The sequence below is a fragment of the Anabrus simplex genome, chromosome 2 (genome assembly GCF_040414725.1).
Source record: "Anabrus simplex isolate iqAnaSimp1 chromosome 2, ASM4041472v1, whole genome shotgun sequence".
Lineage (NCBI taxonomy): Eukaryota > Metazoa > Arthropoda > Insecta > Orthoptera > Tettigoniidae > Anabrus > Anabrus simplex.
In genome coordinates, this window is record NC_090266.1 from 262336009 (window position 1) to 262355064 (window position 19056).

The 19056-nt window shown below is 36.8% G+C and overlaps 1 protein-coding gene across 4 annotated transcripts in view; it reads left to right on the top strand.

Annotated features, from left to right (window-relative positions):
- LOC136862771 (uncharacterized) overlaps positions 1-19056 on the top strand; it is a 142939-nt gene that overhangs the window by 105723 nt on the left and 18160 nt on the right. For all 4 annotated transcript variants that reach the window (XM_068226513.1, XM_067139014.2, XM_067139013.2 and 1 more), the window contains one exon: positions 15719-15934. In XM_068226513.1, the coding sequence (XP_068082614.1) occupies positions 15721-15934 (214 nt within the window). In that variant the 5' untranslated portion in view covers positions 15719-15720. The remainder of the gene's footprint in view (positions 1-15718; positions 15935-19056) is intronic.

Consider the following 19056-nt stretch of genomic DNA (forward strand, 5'->3'; position numbering starts at 1 on the left):
ATATATTGGATTCAGAAATTCAAATGGACTGTATCACGATTGACCTGTCTAAAGCGTTTGATAGGGTGGGTCATGGGAGACTACTGGCAAAAATTAGTGCAATTGGACTAGATAAAAGAGTGACTGAATGGGTTGCTATATTTCTAGAAAATAGATCTCAGAGAATTAGAGTAGGCAAAACTTTATCTGACCCTAATAATTGAGAGGTGAATTCCTCAAGGCAGTATTATTGGACCTTTATGTTTTCTTATATATATATAAATGATATGAGTAAAGAAGTGGAATTGGAGGTAACGCTTTTTGCGGATGATGTTATTCTGTATAGAGTAATAAATAAGTTACAAGATTGTGAGCAACTGCAACATGACCTCAATAATGTTGTGAGATGGACAGCAGGCAATGGTATGTTGATAAACAGGGTTAAAAGTCAGGTTCCGAGTTTCACAAATAGGAAAAATCCTCTCAGTTTTAATTACTGCATTGATGGGGTGAAAGTTCCTTTTGGGGACCATTGTAAGTATCTAGGTGTTAATATAAGGAAAGATCTTAATTGGGGTAATCACAAAAATGGGATTGTAAATAAAGGGTACAGATCTCTGCACATGGTTATGAGGGTGTTTAGGGGTAGTAGTAGTAAGGATGTAAAGGAGAGGGCATATATGTCTCTGGTAAGACCCCAACTAGAGTATGGGACCCTCACCAGGATTACCTGATTCAAGAACTGGAAAAAATCCAAAGAAAAGCAGCTTGATTTGTTCTGGGTGATTTCTGACAAAAGAGTAGCATTACGAAAATGTTGCAAAGTTTGGGCTGGGAAGAATTGGGAGAAAGAAGACGAGCTGCTCGTCTAAGTGGTATGTATTACATACAATTTACAAAATATTCGTTTAATGTTAACGTAGTCAATACTTACAATACCACATTTTGTGGTTAAACAATTATAAAAAATAGAAAGATCGTGAACATGTTTCGCCCTTCTTAATGGGCATCATCAGCACAATGGATAACCTTAAAACAAATAATTACAATTAAGACTGTTTACAATTATTGGTCATATAAAATTGGAATGAGACGTTGTGATGTTAAAAGTTATTTTCAATATCATGATTAAAAAGTTTGACGTGAATGTTACAAACATAAGTTAAAACAATTGTAGTACAATTTTACAATATTGTCTAAAATATATATATTTATATTGGTGAGAAGTGTTTTAATTGACATTCGTCTGGAATTGAAATGGATCCTCTTCTTTTAACTTTTTGGTGAAAGTCAGAATTATTGTCGTGTTAACCACCAAGTAGATTTGAAGAATAAAATATGTATAGAACATATGTTCCTATTGTAGAAAATTAGATCAGGAATGAACATTTGGTGTTTCTTCTTGAGTTAAAATGGTTAAATACATTCAGGTGAGAATACGTTAAAATGGAATATACGTTGAAAATGCCGACAAACATAACAAATATTCCGCTATGAGTACACACATGAAGGAAACGGGCCACCATTTTACCTCAATAGAAAAAGATCTGACTATAATAAGGAATACTAACAAGGGAAAACTACTAAATGAATTAGAAAATATTTATATTTATCTGGATAAAACATTTAATAAAGACCGCAACCTTAATGACAACACGGAGATTAAGAGTTCTTTATACACATTAATACCTAAGTTATTGAAAACAATTATCCCAAAATCAAAAGAAAATTCTGCATATATTAAAAGTTGCCAATTCAACAACTCCATCTACCCCCCCCCCCCCACAAATACTAAACCTACAATTCCCCCTCCGAATAATCCCCCACCCGTACCGATACCAATACGTATTACTCCGCCCAATTCTGCCCTCCCTCAACCCGTCCCCCTCCCTCCTCCACACCCATACAATACGCGTAGTAGGAACGCCAGTCAGACTAACAGTAATAACAGAACAAGATATACACTCTACGGCATTCGAGTAAGTATCCATTTTTACGTAACCCATAACACTATACAATCACATCCATTATTTATACTTACACATTAAATGCGTTTTTATATTTCTTTGCAGTTTATCAACATTCAAACCATTGAGTTTTACACAACAAATGGGAAGACTACTGTTATAGTGATAAATATTCCAACTAGTACATCGGAAAAATTTTCAACATATATTCCATTTTAACGTATTCTCACCTGAATGTGTTTTAACCATTTTAACTCAAGAAGAAACACCAAATGTTCATTCCTGATCTAATTTTCTACAATAGGAACATATGTTCTATACATATTTTATTCTTCAAATCTACTTGGTGGTTAACACGACAATAATTCTTTCACCAAAAAGTTAAAAGAAGAGGATCCATTTCAATTCCAGACGAATGCCGATTAAAAATCTTCTCACCAATATAAATATATTTTTTTTTGACAATATTGTAAAATTGTACTACAATAGTTTTAACTTATGTTTGTAACATTCACGTCAAACTTTTTAATCATGATATTGAAAATAACTTAACATCACAACGTCTCATTCCAATTTTATATGACCAATAATTGTAAACAGTCTTAATTGTAATTATTTGTTTTAAGGTTATCCATTGTGCTGATGATGCCCATTAAGAAGGGCGAAACATGTTCACGATCTTTCTATTTTTTATAATTGTTTAACAAAAAAAAATGTGGTATTGTAAGTATTGACTAGGTTAACATTAAACAAATATTTTGTAAATTGTATGTAATCACTGTCGTCAATATGGACCAAAAATGAGGTTAATGACTTGTAATATAGTAGCCAACCAGGCAAAATACCAAATGAACAAATTTCTTAATCTTAAAACAAAGATATGTAAATTGAGCAAGGACATGGCTTTTTTTTAAAAACTGCCCGAAATTGAAATTGATACCCAAATTTTTAAGATCGACGCAAAGAAAGAATTTGAACAGCACAACCGCACACAAAGTACAAAACAGAGTAAATGACATTTGTTTGAGGAATGAAATTAAAATAAAATACCAGAAGAAAGCCCATTTGAATTTTCAACTATATAAAACACATTTAATAGTATCCCAAGAATTAGTCCCATTAGAATGGAAGTCATTCCAGCAGTATGTAAACAACAAACTAACGCAGCTAATGGACAAAAAACAGACAACACTCGACAAAAAAGTTATGCAGCTAAAAACAACCCAAACGCAACATCCTAGGCTAAATACAGATAAACAGAAGACAAATCTCATGCATTCCATCACACCTGTAGTAACAAATTTGACGAATACACAGTTTTCGAATGAAGAGATAGAACTCTTACACAAAGGTCCCAAACATAATTGGCCTAACAAAAATAAAGAAGTCGATATTATAAATACCATAGCCGAAATAGAAAATAACATTTCCGAATTACCTTGTGATGTACAAAATGATTAAGATTTGATATAAAGAAAAAACTCCCAAGGTTAGCAGTAAACCTGAACACAAATTTTGACCCTGAACAACATACATTAATACAGAACATGAAGACAAAAATAGATAACAACATTGTAACCGAAGCTGATAAAGGAGGCTCAATAGTTCTATTAGATAGACATGCATATATCCAAAAAACAGAAGATTTTCTTAATGATAACAACTATACAATAGTAAACAAAGACCCGATAGCAAGAATGCAACAAAACATAAAATCATTGCTAAAAAAAATCAACTTTTCTTTTTAATGACCCGGAACAACAAAGTCTCATAAACATGAATCCCATCCTCCCTAAAGCTAGAGCCCTCCCCAAAATACATAAGAAAGATATCCCAATACGTCCTATCATTAACTGTCGTAACAGCCCAACCTACAAATTTTCTATATATATTCATAGCTTCCTCAAAAGACACTATACGTTTAATAACAAGCATCCATTAAAGAATTCAATTGACTTTTGCGAGACCCTTAACGATTTCAACTTACAATCCCATCATATAATGTGCTCTTTCGAAGTAGTTAACATGTTTTCAAATATTCCGATTAAAAACACCATTGATATTATATACAACAATATCAGTAAATTCAGTAACCTCAGTAAAATGGAGATCGAAGAATTTATGACTATATTAAAATTTACATTAGAGAATAACTATTTCACGTTTAATGGTAGAATTTACAAACAGAATGGCTTGGCAATGGGAGACCCTATTTCGGGTATCCTAGCCGATATCTATATGGATACGATAGAGCACACAAAAATTAAAACCAATATAAAAGGAATTAGTTTATGGTTAAGGTTTTTGGATGACACATTTGTCATAATTGACAAGAATGTCACCAATAGTAATGAAATATTAAATGAATTAAACAAGATCAACCCCAACGTAAATTTTACAAAAGAAGATGAAGATGGAGGTTCTTTAAATTTTTTGGATATAAAAGTTACCCGATCTAATAACTCCTTTGAATATCAAATTCACAGAAAGCCTACTACACACTCGTCAATTACAATAAATAATTCTTCATTACATCCTGGATCGCAAAAACAGGCATCTTTTTACAGCCTAATATATCGAGCCTTAAGAATCCCCTTATCTCCCGGAAATTTGAGAACTGAATTAAATTACATAAGAAATCTTGCAGTAACCAATGGATACAAAATTGAAATGATAAACCATCTGATATATAAAATAAAAAACAAGCTATCCACTAACCTCAAACCAGATAGGCCCAACAGAAATAAACATGCCGTTTTCACATATAATAGCCCAACTATTCACCAAATTACTAATACCTTCAACAAGTATAATATAAACGTAGCTTACAGAACAACCAATACTACACAGAACATATTTTTTAATTATAATAAAATAAATAATAATAATAACAGCAAATATTTAAGTTCAGAAGTATACAGTTTGACATGTTCGCAGTGTGGTTATTCATACGTTGGCCAGACTGGGCGAAATTTTATTACAAGATATATGGAACATTTCAATGCCGACAAACATAACAAATATTCCGCTATGAGTACACACATGAAGGAAACGGGCCACCATTTTACCTCAATAGAAAAAGATCTGACAATAATAAGGAATACTAACAAGGGAAAACTACTAAATGAATTAGAAAATATTTATATTTATCTGGATAAAACATTTAATAAAGACCACAACCTTAATGATGACACGGAGATTAAGAGTTCTTTATACACATTAATACCTAAGTTATTGAAAACAGTTATCCCAAATCATAAGAAAATTCTGCATACCGGTATATTAAAAGTTGCCAATTCAACAACTCCATCTACCCCCCCAGAATACTAAACCTACAATTCTCCCTACGAATAATCCCCCACCCGTACCGATACCAATACGTATTACTCCGCCCAATTCTTCCCTCCCTCAACCCGTCCCCCTCCCTCCGCCTCACCCATACAGGAACGCCAGTCAGACTAACAGTAATTACAGAACAAGATAGACACTCTACGGCATTCGAGTAAGTATCCATTTTTACGTAACCCATAACACTATACAATCACATCCATTATTTATACGTACACATTAATGAAAAAAAAAAAAATGAAAACCTACAACCTGCTTTCCAGTCATTGACCAGGTCAGGGATGTAATGAATGAATCAGATATAGGCTGTTATTACGATGGGGTCGCCACTCCCAAAGTGATTTACATTAATGAGTGATAGATGCTATGAAACGAGAATGGAGAGTGTTGCTGGAATGAAAGATGACAGGGAAAACCGGAGTACCCGGAGAAAAACCTGTCCCGTCTCCGCTTTGTCCAGCACAAACCTCACATGGAGTGACCGGGATTTGAACCACGGTATCCAGCGGTGAGAGGCCGACGCGCTGCCGTCTGAGCCACGGAGGCTCTACATACACATTAAATGCGTTTTTATATTTCTTTGCAGTTTATCAACATTCAAACCATTGAGTTTTACACAACAAATGGGAAGACTACTGTTATAGTGATAAATATTCCAACTAGTACATAGGAAAAATTTTCAACGTATATTCCATTTTAACGTATTCTCACCTGAATGTGTTTTAACCATTTTAACTCGAGTAGAAACACCAAATGTTCATTCCTGATCTAATTTTCTACAATAGGAACATATGTTCTATACATATTTTATTCTTCAAATCTACTTGGTGGTTAACACGACAATAATTCTGACTTTCACCAAAAAGTTAAAAGAAGAGGATCCATTTCAATTCCAGACGAATGTCGATTAAAAAACTTCTCACCAATGTAAATATATATATTTTAGACAATATTGTAAAATTGTACTACAATAGTTTTAACTTGTGTTTGTAACATTCACGTCAAACTTTTTAATCATGATATTGAAAATAACTTTTAACATCACAACGTCTTATTCCAATTTTATATGACCAATAATTGTAATTATTTGTTTTAAGGTTATCCATTGTGCTGATGATGCCCATTAAGAAGGGCGAAACATGTTCACGTACTTTCTATTTTTTATAATTGTTTCTGCAGATCAGTATTGATTGATTGATTCATTCATTCATTCATTCATTCATTCATTCAGTAGATTGTTGCATGACTGAATGTCATGGTGTGGAGTGTGGTAGACTGCATTAATTTTTTTTTTAGAAGAATGATGTGGTGGTGGGATAAAAATATCAGTATCATCAGCCACTACAGGGACATGTTTTTTCCTAAGCTATGTTTACAGCTGCTTTGATGACTAGTGTGTCTACATCACCTTCTGCACGAATGACAGAATGACCTCTTCCTTAAAAAAACTCCCTGGTATATTGATTAAGCATTGTTTGTTTGTCGAGTTAGAAAGAAATTTGTTTTTCTCGCTGATCACAGGCAAATTTTCATTAAAGACTACTACAGGGGGCGACTGCTTCATGCACAATCTATGCTCCATACCTTTTATATTTGGTTTTTCATCCCTATCAAAAACTGTTTTTACTTTTCCATACCTTCTGTTGAGGTGCTGCCCGGCCGCAGCGGTAAAGGCATGCTCGGATCGCCCGGAAGGATGTGGGTTCGAATCCCCGCCAGGAAGTCGTAAAATTTAAGAAACAAGATTTCCACTTCCGGAGGTGCACATGGCCCTGATGTTCACTCAGCCTACACCAAAAATGAATACCAGGTTAATTCCTGGGGGCAAAGGCGGCCGGGCATAGGGCTAACCACTGTACCCCATCACGTGCCAAGGTTACGGATAGTGGAAGCCTTTACCTTCCATTCCTCCAAAGGCCTTCATGGCCTGTACGGAGATGACTTTGCTTTGTTTTTATACTTTCTGTTGATATACGATTCGTGTTGCCTTATAATAATAAATTTGTGTGGCTATTACTAGCCGAGTGCAGCCCTTGTAAGGCAGACCCTCCGATGAGGGTGGGCGGCATCTGCCATGTGTAGGTAACTGTGTGTTATTGTGGTGGAGGATAGTGTTATGTGTGGTGTGTGAGTTGCAGGAATGTTGAGGACAGCACAAACACCCAGTCCCCGGGCCATTGGAATTAACCAATGAAGGTTAAAATCCCCGACCCGGCCGGGAATCGAACCCGGGACCCTCTGAACCGAAGGCTAATACGCTGACCATTCAGCCAATGAGTCGGACGTGTTGCCTTATGATATCTCCAAATGTTGCAGAAGCAGACCGTGGTAACTGGTGAATTAATGCAACTCCATCAAGAATATACGAAGCTCTTTGCTATGAAAGAGACTGTTTTATTTCATTAACATTCATGCTATTTAATGAGTTTGCCAGTTATATTTTATCAGTTTTTCTCATTTGCTGGTCAAATAATGAAGTTGGTAGAGTGGATAAATTGTAATTGAAAAACTCCCTTGCGTTGTGATTATCCAAGGAAATACAAGCAAGCATCCTGTGCGTTAAAAGATGCGAATCTACATGGTGGGTCTCACCAGCAATAACAAGCCCTTTCCTCACTACTTTCGTGGTTACTGTCCGGTCTGATTTCAATAAAGTTTTGTCTTTAAAAAGTTTGCCGGTGAGGTTATCTTGGATGTTTCTTACAATAATGTCAGGATTTTCTGCAGTAACTCTGTTTTCACTATCCGTAATTCCATTAAAAATATTCCATAAATCATTTGAAGAAGCAGTAAATGGATTGTGATCTATAAAGAATTGCATTACCTTTCTGAGATCTTCAAAATCTCTGGCCATCCTTGCATCATTAAACCAGTATGTTGTTCACTACCATTACGTGAATCATTGGTCAGTAAACTTGTTTAGAATGGCTCGAAATCCAAATTGCACATTGACTTTTTCATTCCTCCTTCATGAGTTATACCAGAACAATCTTTAGTGCATTTTATGAGCGTTCGCTCAGTGTTCATGTCTGTCCAAACACCAGACCACTTCCTGCCCTTTCTTCGTATGTAAAATGGCCTTTATTCAGCATTTTGTAGAGTTCTGGATGCGTTGTTTATTGTTCCTGTGTTATAATATAATTATTAAAATAATGTAGTAATGGTCCACCTTTCAATACTATAATATGTAATATTCTAAATTACATTAATTAATTAAATGAGCTATACAATTCCTTGCCTGCTGATAGTTTTTATTTTGACTTTTTAAATGGTGACTCTAATGGACTAAATTATTATCTGTCACAGTTCAGCTGGAAGGTGATGTTTCAAAATGTATCAATTGATAAAGCAGTAGAAATCTTCTATTCAGTACTATTTTATGGCATGGAACTTTACATCCCTATATGGAATTTTAAGACTCCCAAATTCCCAAAGTGGTTTAATCATAAATTGAAGTCCCTAATTATTGAAAAGAAGAAAGCACACAAGCGATACAAAATATCAGGTCTCAATAGTGATTATCAGCATTTCTCGAAATTAAGAAATGAATGCAAGTCTGAATGTAAATCTTGCTATACAATGTATGTCTCGAACTGTGAACGAAGTATTACTTCCAATCCACAGAAATTCTGGCAATATCTACGTTCTAAAGGGTCATGTAATAATATTCCTTCAACTATGCATCTTAATGAAGTTACAGCAGATACTGGAGAAATTATTGTCAATCTTTTTGCTAACCACTTTTCATCTGTTTATTCTTCTTATCAGAATAGTATTAGTATGTCATATGATTATCCTTTCTCTGTCAATTTTTCAGTTATAAACATTAGTAAGGCAGAAATTTACAACAAACTGATATCTCTGGAATTAAAGAAAACTGTAGGACCTGATGGTGTTTCAACTTACCTGCTCAAGTACTGCTCATTTATTTTATGTGAAGCATTCTTTTATCTGTTCAACTTATCATTAAACCAAGGCATTTTTCCAGTGGAATGGAAGAAAGGATTTGTTAGTCCAGTTTTCAAAAATGGTGATAAAACTGACATAAAACAATATAGACCATTTATAATTTCTTCTCATATTTCCAAAATTTTTGACTCAATTCTTGACAAAATCACACCTCTCTTTAGCAACATCATCATTGATGAGCAACATGGATTCTTTTCAGGACGGTCAACCTGTAGCAATCTTCTTTTATTCTATCAGCTCCTCTTGGATGCAACAGAGAACCACTCCCAAGTGGACTGCATTTATACAGACTTCTCAAAAGCTTTTGACACTGTCGACCACGATATCTTGCTGCAAAAACTAACAGGCTATGGAATTAATGGGCCTGTCCTCTCATGGTTTGAATCGTATCTTAAAAATCGCCTGCAGATTGTTAAAATAAGGTATCATTTTTCTGCGCCTATTATTGTTACCAATGGAGTTCCTTACTTTTTACTCTCTATATAAATGACATTAAAAATATACTTACGAATTCTGAATTGCTTTTGTTTGCTGACGATGCAAAAATTTTTATGCAAAATAATTGTCCACTTGATTGTTTAAAACTTCAAGAAGATTTACATCATCTGGAAAAGTACTGTAGGTTGAAACTTAATCATGAGAAATGTAAAATAATATCGTTTTTTTTAAAACAAGAAGAAAATATCATTTCAGTACAAATTTAGTAATAACAACATTCTAACTCCTGTTTCACAAGTTAATGACCTTGGTGTTTTATTCAGTTATAACCTGTCGTTTAATGAATGTATTGAAAATATTTGTAAGAAAGCATTTCAAAGATTGGGTTGCATTACTACAGTAGGGCCCACGAGAGTTGAAGTCTGACGTTTAGCGCCACCGGCGAGAAGAAGTTGACTAACGCTGTTCGAAAATGGCCTCTTGCTATGGCAACGATAACAGAGTTGCAACATTTTAGGACGCTATCACCACGTGGGTTGGCTTGCTCTCAGTCGCTTTTGTGATAGTATTCCGAATGGTACTGTGTTAGCTGTGCTAGTCGTTGCTGCTTAATGTGTATGTTTTCAGAATATTATGTTAGGTGTTAGTTTATTTCTTTAAGTTTATCGGTGGTTAGTTGTTCAGTTTTCCTAGTTTTGTTCGTCTGTAGATGTTAGCGATCTTGTAGTGTGACTATAGTGTTAGTGTGAAGTACTCCATTATTCGTTAAGAATCCGTGTAGTTTTATTTGATTGGTTCTTTGGAGTGTTTAACAATGACTTCCAAGTCAAAAGAAACGCCAAAAAGTACAACTGGCCGAGGTGTGACTGTTCGAAGCCAGGGAAGAGAAATGATTGTGTCAGTGACAGTGACAACGAGCAGGATAGTACAGGAGATGATATGGATGGGATAGAGCCCCTTCTAGATGACTGATTGCTATTGGCAGAGCAGTGAGTATTTTTTATTTTTACAAATATCTCGGTTCAGTGCTTTGTGTACATTGCATGTCTGTACATTTTATTGCTATTTTCTGAGCAATTACGGGGGAAGGTCCGAATGTCTCCTTAATTCCATCATTGTCATTCATATTCTGACTGATTTCTTTTCTTGATGAAATATCGTCTTCCTATTGTGTTTATTATACCGTAGTTTATTCCCGAATTGTACAAGTACCGTTAACAATCGGCGTTAAATAATAAAAACTATCAATGTGGGTAGTGTTGTGCATTTGTTGAGGTTATTGTCAGAAACTGATGTTTTTGTTAGTGATTATGAAATCTTTTATATATATCGATAATGTCGTGTTCTGTCTTAAATGCTGGAATTATTAAAGCGAGCTTAGGAACCGGTCAAGGGTAAATGAATTGCATTAGGCCTAGGCCTACATGTTTTATTAAACACTCAGCCTGTCTGAAAGGTGGTAGACCGCGAATTGAGGTAACTATGACAACGCAGCGTACTTCGTAGTTACAGCTTTCGCCACTCACCTGTCAGACTTCAACTCTCGTGGGCCCTACTATAGATATTCTAGAGAATTTTCAAACTTAGCTACTTATCGATTGCTGTATGTGTCTGTGGTATGCCCTATACTAGAATACTGTGCACCTGTTTGGAACCCTTCTCATCAGACCTCTGTCCATAGATTAGATTCAGTACAATATAAATTTCTTTGTTTATATTCATTTAGAGCATGATTCTCATATGATAATGTTGATTATACATCCCTACAACAGTCCTTAAATCTGCATAGCCTGTCAGAACGCCGTGAATTATTGGATACACTCTTCATTTTTAAATTGCTTCATTCCTTGGTGAATTGTCCATAACTCCTTGCAAAAATTAACGTACATGTACCAGACAGGCGCACAAGGTTCAAGAATACATTGTCTACAAATTGGCATAGAACTAACTACGCATTCAACGGGCCAATTGAACGAATGTCAAGATCTCTAAACAAAGTGGATATTGATATATTTAACTGCTTATTGTCAAAATTTAGAAATCACTTATATAATCTCCAGAATTAACTATTACTTTCCTGTGATTACTTGTAATATAACCACCGAGCTCGATAGCTGCAGTCGCTTAAGTGCGGCCAGTGTCCAGTATTCGGGAGATAGTAGGTTCGAACCCCACTGTCGGCAGCCCTGAAAATGGTTTTCCGTTGTTTCCCGTTTTCACACCAGCCAAATGCTGGGGCTGTACCTTAATTAAGGCCACGGCCGCTTCCTTCCAGCTCCTAGCCCCTCCCTGTCCCATCGTCGCCATAAGACCTATCTGTGTCGGTGCGACGTAAAACAAGTAGCAAAAAAAATGTAATATAACCTGTGTATAAATCTGTACATATTTTTCTACTTATACTCCATTGAACTTTCTTTTTAGTGTGTTTTGTTTTGTTTATTCTTGTCTACTGTTATGTAAAATGGTATTACCGTTATATTATATTATATTATATTATATTATATTATATTATATTATATTATATTATATTATATTATATGCTTTTGAACTGTGTAAGCCGGGCTGAGTGGCTCAGACGGTTAAGGCGCAGGCCTTCTGACCCCAACTTGGCAGGTTCGATCCTGGCTCAGTCCGGTGGTATTTGAAGGTGCTCAAATACGACAGCCCCGTGTCGGTAGATTTACTGGCACGTAAAAGAACTCCTGCGGGACTAAATTCCGGCACCTCAGCGTCTCCGAAGACCTTAAAAAGTAGTTAGTGGGACGTAAAGCAAATAACATTATTATGAACTGTGTAAAGTATTATAGGGACTAGTTTTGGCTTGGTTTGGCCATCTTCAGCCTTAATGTAAAACATCTAATAACTAAACAAATGTACATGCACACAAGGAGAAATTTTAATATAAGGTACTCGGAACATGTCAATGCCCTAAAATACAATAAATTTTCAACTGTAGGGCAGCATATGCATGACTATAATCACAAATTCACAGACATAAAACAAAATATGGAAATTTTCAAAATCATCAACAAAGGACCCCTCCTTAACATTACCGAAAGCTGCTTCATACATTTAGATCAATATTTCAACCCAAATCATAATCTGAATGAAATTTTAGAAAAGCCAAATATCCTTTTTGACCTTCTGATTCCCATTTTCAGTAACATCAAACCAACAAGTCATAATTCAGTTTTTCATAATATTCACAGCACCTTTCCTCAACAGCCATCCTTTTCCCAAATCCTTCAGCTCCGCCTTAATTCCCCCTTCCCACCCGCTTCCCCTTCCCACCCGCTTCCCCTTCCCACCCTCCCTCTCCTTCAGGACCTTCCCCCTCCCCTCTCCTTCCTTTTCATTGGAATCTCACAACAGTTAGTCTGAAGCACACACAACAATAGGCCACACACCTCAAGCTGTATTGAGAGGTAAGCCTCATATAATCTTTGCCATCTAACTAACACATTCTCTCATTCAATTCATTAATTTAATTTAATCTAATTTATTCAGGTTAACTTCATGGGCACCACAATGAATTGAAATTTTATACCAGACACACTGTATCTGTGTTACCCACATCTTCATTTGCCGTCTTGACAATATCCAACAACATTTCAGCATGATTTAACAAGCACCATGAGAGCATCTCATTTTATTACCTTGATTGATGATGAAACAACATCTAACAGTTCTCTGTCAGCTAATGGTTATTTACAGTGGTGTCCAATGGCTCGCATATGACTAACACAACTCAAATAGATTTGGTGATGAACTACGGGATCAACTTTTACCAGTTCCCATTTACTGTTGAATTATTAATGATTAGATGTTCTGTGGATATAAATTAATACTTGAAATATTCTCAATGATGAGCATACTCAAGAAGTTAGAACCTAGTTTATTTTCAAATTTAATCCTAATTTCATCCCAGTTTTTTTAATGTCAATTTGTATATATTTGTTTTATGTTAATTGTGTGCATGTACATTTGTTTAGTTATTAGATGTTTTACATGAAGGCTGAAGATGGCCAGCCCGGCCGAAACTAGTCCCTAATTAATTAATGTAATTTAGAATATTACATATTATAGTATTGAAAGGTGGACCATTACTACATTATTTTAATAATTATATTGTACTTACAATTCAATACGGATCAGAACCATGAAGTTTATAACCTATGTTCCCGCATTTGTTGAAGGTATATTCTTGTGCATTTAGCATAATTACTATGACATGAACTCACAAAAAAAATGTAGCGTATGCTCAACCGTCTGTAAGTGCATTTCAAAATTTCCTGATCGCTCAGGGTCATGTAGGCAAACTTTTTCATCATTATTTCCCCTACTTCATCTTTTTTAACATTTTACTTTAAAAAACCAATATCATATTCTTTTTCAGTTGAAATTTCCTGTAATTTCATACTTCATGATTATTTTATGATTTTGTTAATTATGATGTTTATTTTTTTCCAAGATGGTGGCCGAAGAAACTTCATTTTCTGTGACTGTATGGTTGTATACTGTATTTTTAGTCTGTTGATTAGGAGAGTTGCCTACCATTTATAACATGCATCATTTTTCATGCACTTAGTTCCACCTATAACACTATTTCTCCTGTACTACCCCTTCCCCCCACAAATTGAGACTTGCGATAAGAAATGGGCTACCATGTTACCGCTACACCACGAACCTGCTACGCAGGCGTAGCAGGGGGAGAGGTGATACTCCCACGTGGCGCGTCCCAGGTGGCGGATAGGGGGGTCCTAACCGGCTTGCCGGCGGACTTGAGGGAAATAAAATACCTCTCGCGGACCGAACACGCTACTCCCTGCGGGTGGGGGACGCACATGTATAATACACCCGCGGTATCCCCTGCCTGTCGTAAGAGGTGACTAAAAGGGGCGACCAAAGGCTGACTGAATTAGAACCATGAAACTAATTTTGAATCATACCATCACGCGGGGAACACCATAGGTTGCCTGTACTTGCGAGTAGTACCACTAAATTTGGTACGAAATAGGTTTGTGATTAGTAGCAGTTAAAGCCTGGCCTGGTGGATTCCAGTACCCGTGCGTCGTACCCATGTGTGCAACACTGCAGGTCTGCGCGTAGCCTGTGAGTTGTACCACTATATGAGCAGCACCGTGGGTCTGCGTTGCCTGTGATTAGTACCCACTATGTGAGGAACACCACGGGAATACCGGCGCCCGTGTTTAGTACACCTAGGTGGGGAACCTTCTCGGTTTGCGTTGACTCTGAGTTGGGCCATTGTGTGAGACACACCATAGGTCTGCGTTACTTGTACGTATTGCAATACTTGTGAGTAGTACCATCTTTTGTGGAACACCGTGAGTCTTCGCTACTTCTGATTAATACCCCAACATGACACATACCATGGTTCTATTTTACTCGCGACATGTACCATTCTGTGGGGCCTTAGACGTGGATTTTGCATCCCATTTAGACACCAAGCATCATTGTGCTTTGTAAGTGGTTCCTTGGTCGGTAGTAATGTTATTTTCGATCTGTATTGAGTCCGATCCACTGGTTTTTGTTTGTTTGTTTTGTGTTTTGTTGAGTTCCTGTCCATCCATTCATTCTTCATGCCATATTTTATTTTTATTTTGGTCAGTGGATGCCTTTGCAATTTTTGTTCTTTCATTTCGTACCATTAGGGGCGATGACCTTCGATGTTAGGCCCCTTAAAACAACAAGCATCATCATCATCGTTACCGCTACAAGGCATGTCATTGCCCACATTTGTGTGAACCAAGTTTGTTGTTCGTTTGTGCTGTTTTCATATTTCACTCGTGTATGGTTACTGTGCTGTGCTTGTGTGAAAAACCAGTTCAAAATATTTGAACGAACTCGTAGCAGCTCAAATAAAAGTCGTTTATATGAACTAGTTCATTCATGAATAACCCAATTCTGCTTAAGACTATGATGGCTGAACTTCCAATAAGTATAATGTTAAATGCATGGTATTGTTCTCAAATTTTACATTGGTATTACTTTTTCAGATATGTGGCATTTTAAATGGCTCAGACGAATGGTGAGGCGAAATACAAGACCGATACCAGAAGACCAGGCTACTGTTTGGAGGCAGAGACTCTCTTTTGCTTACGTTTTTTTTGCGTGGAATGCCTTTGGAATGGTTTGCTATTTGATTTTCACTGGTCGTAAAGACTGGGCTAAATACTATGGTTTTAAGAAAGAAGAAGATGAACTTCCTCCAGGTAATATGAGACATGGATTTCAAACTAGCCTTCATGCTAATAGTTTTGTTGTTTCTGATGTAAGCCCTACAGGAGACATTCATGTAAACACAAATGTGTCTGCAACTCTTGTAAAGAAAAACATGATGATGATTGCTGTTTTAAGGGATCAAACTTAGAGGTCATCATTGATAATCATTCACATTATTCAGAGGAATTTTTAAAGCTGTTATTGTAGAAATTTAGGAAATCCCTTACTTTGATTGGAATCGGTATTGGATAATCCTGCCTCACAGAGCTCAGAGTCTGAAGTGTGGGTTTATCCAATGTGTCACGCAAATTTAATTTAAACTATTCGTCTTGACTTTGGTTCCACCTACCATCCTGTTACCTCATTGTTTTCCTCACTGCCAGTATATCTTATTGGCACTATGCTACCATTGTTTTCTAATATTATTATCCACTAACTTGCACAAGTTTTAATTTTAAATATTTTGTCATGCCACGTAAATCTTGAATTTGCCCACACAGGTTTGATAGGATATAGATTTACACTGATAAGTTTGTAGTCGTAACACAATATGATCTGCTTCAGCGGCCAGATCATAGGTAACATTTTCTGTGTCATTGTCAGCCAATGTTTGTGCTTATTTTGAGAGTTTGCATTTAACAGTACTTTCATCAAGAGAGACACTTCTAGACGAGAGCCATGATGATAAAAACAGAGGACATTTTTCTGGCTTGTAGCCCATAGTCTAATTGGGTTACAACCTCCCAGTGTTTAACCAGAGACTGTACCTGGTATTGACATGGGTTTGCTCTTTCCAAAGGCCAATATTGGACAGTTAAATCGGAGAGAGTGTCTGGCATGTTCAAGGGTCCTGTATTGGCCTTTGGAGGAAGCAAACCCTTGACAATACCAGATACAATCTTCAGTGAAACACTGGGAGCTAGGATCCAAATTGGACCATGGCCTATAAGCCCGGAAAACTACTACAGAAAATGTTTTGAACTATTTAAGAAAAACTATTTTAAATGTATAAAGAGAAATACAGTTAATGTGATAATTGATCAAAATGTTATAGCGGCGTGGAGAAAACCCTCTCCGAGATCAGTGAAGCAATACTGAGCAGAATGTTATAAACTGTATTATGTAGGAGGGTTAATGATGTTAAACAAAATCAACTTTTCTGTCCAGTCAGGGAACGGGATTTAAAAATAAATTCATGTTGGATGTACAGTATTAGTTGAAGATGGTTCATTAATATTTGAATCTAGAAGCCCATATTGATAACAGTGCTATTTAATGTCCCTTCCATTGCTATAGGTTTTGAGAAATGTACAAGTGTCAAGATTTTGTGCTGCAAATGTTTTTAATGAGCCAGGAGCAAATAACATCCTCGAATATCAACCACAGCCTGGATCAAATCTGCTATTTTTGGGAACAGAAGGACAATGGTGAACTGAATGCACCACTGATGTTGGCTCAAAAAAGATAAATGGTGATCATGAGATAAATTCTCATTTTTTTTATATTTTTTTTTGTAAGAATGGTGTTAAAAAAATACTAGGAAAACTTGAACTCAATAGGGTAATAACAGTGGGCAATACTTTACATCACAGTGAAAGTCTCTACCAATGACCTAATAGCTCCTGGCATAAACAGGATATTGTAAACTGGCTCTTGTCTAGAAGTGTGTCTTTTGACGAAAGTGCTGTTAAATTCAAACTCTCAAAATAAGCATAAACCTTGACTGACAATGAACCAGAGAATGTTAGCTATGGTCTCTTGAAATATAGAAAATTCATGTCACAGTTTATAAAATAAAGCATGTGTCTTTTATGTTCTACAAAAAATTTGTGCACTTTAGAATGAACTGCAGATGTTATAAAATTATCCCACGAACCTACTACACTGGCGTAGCAGGGGGAGAGGTGATACTCCCACGTGGCGCGTCCCAGGTGGCGGATAGGGGGGTCCTAACCGGCTTGCCGGCGGACTTGAGGGAAATAAAATACCTTCGCGGACCAAACACACTACCCCCTGTGGGTGGGGGACGCACATGTAGAACACACCCGCATATCTCCTGCCTGTCGTAAGAGGCGACTAAAAGGGGCGACCAAGGGATGATTTGAATTAGGACCATGAAACTACTTTTGATTCGTACCATCATGCAGGGAACACCATGGGTTGCCTGTACTTGCGAGTAGTACCACTAAATTAGGTACGAAATAGGTTTGTGATTAGTTGCAGTAAAAAGCCTGGCCTGGTGGTTTCCAGTACCCGTGCGTCGTACCCAGGTGAGCAACACCGCGGGTCTGGGCATAGTCTGTGAGTAGCACCGCTATATGAGCGGCACCGTGGGTCAGCGTTGTCTGTGATTGGTACCCACTATGTGAGGAACACCACGGGAATACCGGCGCCCGTGACTAGTACACCTAGGTGAGGAACCTTACCGGTTTGCGTTGGCTACGAGTGGCGCCATTGTGTGAGAAACACCATAGGTCTGCGTTCCCTGTACGAAGTGCAATACTTGTGAGTAGTACCATCTTGTGTGGAACACCGTGAGTCTTCGCTACTTTTGATTAGTGCCCCAAAATGACAAATACCATGGTTCTACTTTACTCGTGACATGTACCATTCTGTGGGGCCTTAGACGTGGATTTAGCACCCTTTCAGACATCAAGCATCATTGTGCTTTATAAGTGGTCCCTTGGTCAGTAATACTCTAATTAACTACCTTCTTTTTTAATCTGATCCACTGTTTTTTGTTTGTTTTTTTTGTTTTTTTGTTGGGTTCATGTCCATCCATTCATTCTTCATGACATTTTTTATTTTATTTTGGTCAGTGGATGAATTTGAACTTTTTGTTATTTCATTTTGTACCATTAGGGGCCCATGACCTCGATGTTAGGCCCCTTTAAACAACAAGCATCATCATCATCATCATAAAACTATCGATTTGCCTGGAATCGATTTGTCTCTCAAAACAAAGTGAATAGCGGTGCGTCTGTGTGTTGTTGTGAGGTACACAGACTACTGCGGTCATTTGAGCACGTTGTACATCAACCAGCACATCCCATGAGACATCTTAAACGAGGTTCAAGTCGCAAGGGCTGTCACTTTGATCCAGAAAGGATGG